The sequence below is a fragment of the Phytophthora parasitica genome, assembly GCF_000247585.1.
Source record: "Phytophthora parasitica INRA-310 unplaced genomic scaffold supercont2.24, whole genome shotgun sequence".
NCBI lineage: Eukaryota > Oomycota > Peronosporomycetes > Peronosporales > Peronosporaceae > Phytophthora > Phytophthora nicotianae.
The window spans coordinates 653,752-655,543 of record NW_008649010.1 but is presented as its reverse complement, the minus strand read 5'-3'; the positions used below and the strand labels follow the sequence as shown (position 1 = coordinate 655,543).

Below are 1,792 nucleotides of genomic sequence, written 5' to 3'. Positions count from 1 at the left end.
TTTGGAAGAGAGGAAAAGCCGCAAAACGCTACCGGTCCCTTCGAAGCCCTGTTGACAAATGAAAAGCGAAAACAAGCAACAGCTAAAAAAGCCTTCCGATCCTTTCGCAGAGACAACATCATCCGCCACATGAAAGATCAACACAAGACTAAATATGAAGAGTTCATTTCACTACCAAAAGGAAGTCGTTTGTGTCTTAGTTTTTTCGATCTTCCTACAATGATGGATTCTTTTCTTGGTGGCACTTACAGCTGCCATCTCGAAATCCACAATGGTAATTAGTTGTATTTAGAAGCAAGTCCGCCAGCTGAGAGAAACGTACGAATTCGACCCGACCTTCAAGGACATCGTCGATAGGTCGTGCAATAGAGATGTAGTCCAGGCGTGGAAGCTTGTGGATGCAAAAGGCGAGTATACTCACTTAGTTTCGTTTGCACTGGGACTGGCCTCAATTCCACCCGGCACTCATACCGTTGAAGGTGACTTTAGCTCACTTAAAGGGGTCAAAAGCGCCCACCGTGGGTCGTTGTCTAACTACGCGCTAGAAGGTCAGCTACAAGCAAAGCAGTACTTTGAGTTGATTCCTCTTGCAAACTCCGTTGCAGCTAGATCCCTCATAGAAAAGTGATCCCCACAGCATCTAAGCATTCCATGCATTTAACCACTGATCCAATACTGAAACCAATATTGAATATAATCCTATATCGACTAGCGAAGTAGGCATGAAAAATCCTAGAGTAAGAACGGATAGGATTTTAGGCTGTGCTGCCTAGATAGAAGAGGCCTGCCCATGCGGATCCTGTTGGCACAATCCCGCAAGATCCATGTTTCGTTGGTGGGTCTGCCACCTCTCTTTGTTCTGAAGTCAACACGCAAGCTCAATACCAAGATATCGCCCTGAAGGGCGTCCTGTATGCCCTGAGAGTGTTTACTTCGTAATACGAGAAGACCTGAGACGGGCGAAAGGTGGATACAAATTTAGTGAGTGCAGATACTGCAGAGTTGCCTACGACAACGACGCCACCAACATAGCTTCAGCTAAAATTGTTGCCAGACCTGAAGCCCTTTCTCGATTTTACGTCCGCGCAGCCGCTGCCGGCGTCGCCTTTTTCAGCAACCTCAACTCCTACTCAGGACCAGCCAGTTACATCTCTACCAGGCGAGTAGTCTACAGGCGAGTAGCCTATTTTTGGTCTAATAAAATCTCAGAGCACAGCTGCTGCTCATTCTGGGCATCATACTTCGCGTGAGCCCCAAGGCCAGCACACTTTATTGCTGGAAGAGCACCCTCCGCGACTTACTAAAAGCGCTCTCCACGGGGTACAAAGCGTGCTTTCCAAGACGTTCTAAACAAACTCTCCATTGGCCAGTACAAAACATATCCCAGCCAAAAAGAAGCAGAAACGTCAGCTCTCAAGAAATGAAATCTAGCAACCCGTTGAAATGCATACGGATAATCGGCTTCCAGATTGAAGAATCAGTTTTACTTGTCCTGGAGATATTAGGTTCTGATGTCGTAGCTATGCTGCTTTCACGTCGTATTATGGACGGTCGCCTGCTGAGGGAGCACGTCCAGTGCTACCTCAAGAAGGCCATTGACGCTTTGGGGGCTATGCAGGTGAATACGGGTGACGGTGTTAATCTTTCCTCTGATGTGTGGATGAATATTGCGAAAGAACATCTTCTGGAGTTCAGGTGATCCATATGGCGCTGCACTAACATATGTGTGGTGGAGTGGGATTCGCAAAATCGCGTTGCGATCCACTCAGACACACAGTGCCCTGGACTGCCG

At 47.5% G+C, this 1,792-nt stretch overlaps 1 protein-coding gene across 1 annotated transcript; it reads left to right on the top strand.

The window, feature by feature from the left end:
- Window positions 1-1,522: 1,522 nt before the first annotated feature.
- On the top strand, window positions 1,523-1,699 carry PPTG_22846 (hypothetical protein; the record flags this gene model as incomplete). The annotated part of the gene is made up of 1 exon (XM_008906751.1): window positions 1,523-1,699. The coding sequence occupies one exon, from the start codon at window positions 1,523-1,525 to the stop codon at window positions 1,697-1,699; it is 177 nt and encodes a 58-aa protein (XP_008904999.1).
- Between the last annotated feature and the right edge of the window lie 93 nt (window positions 1,700-1,792).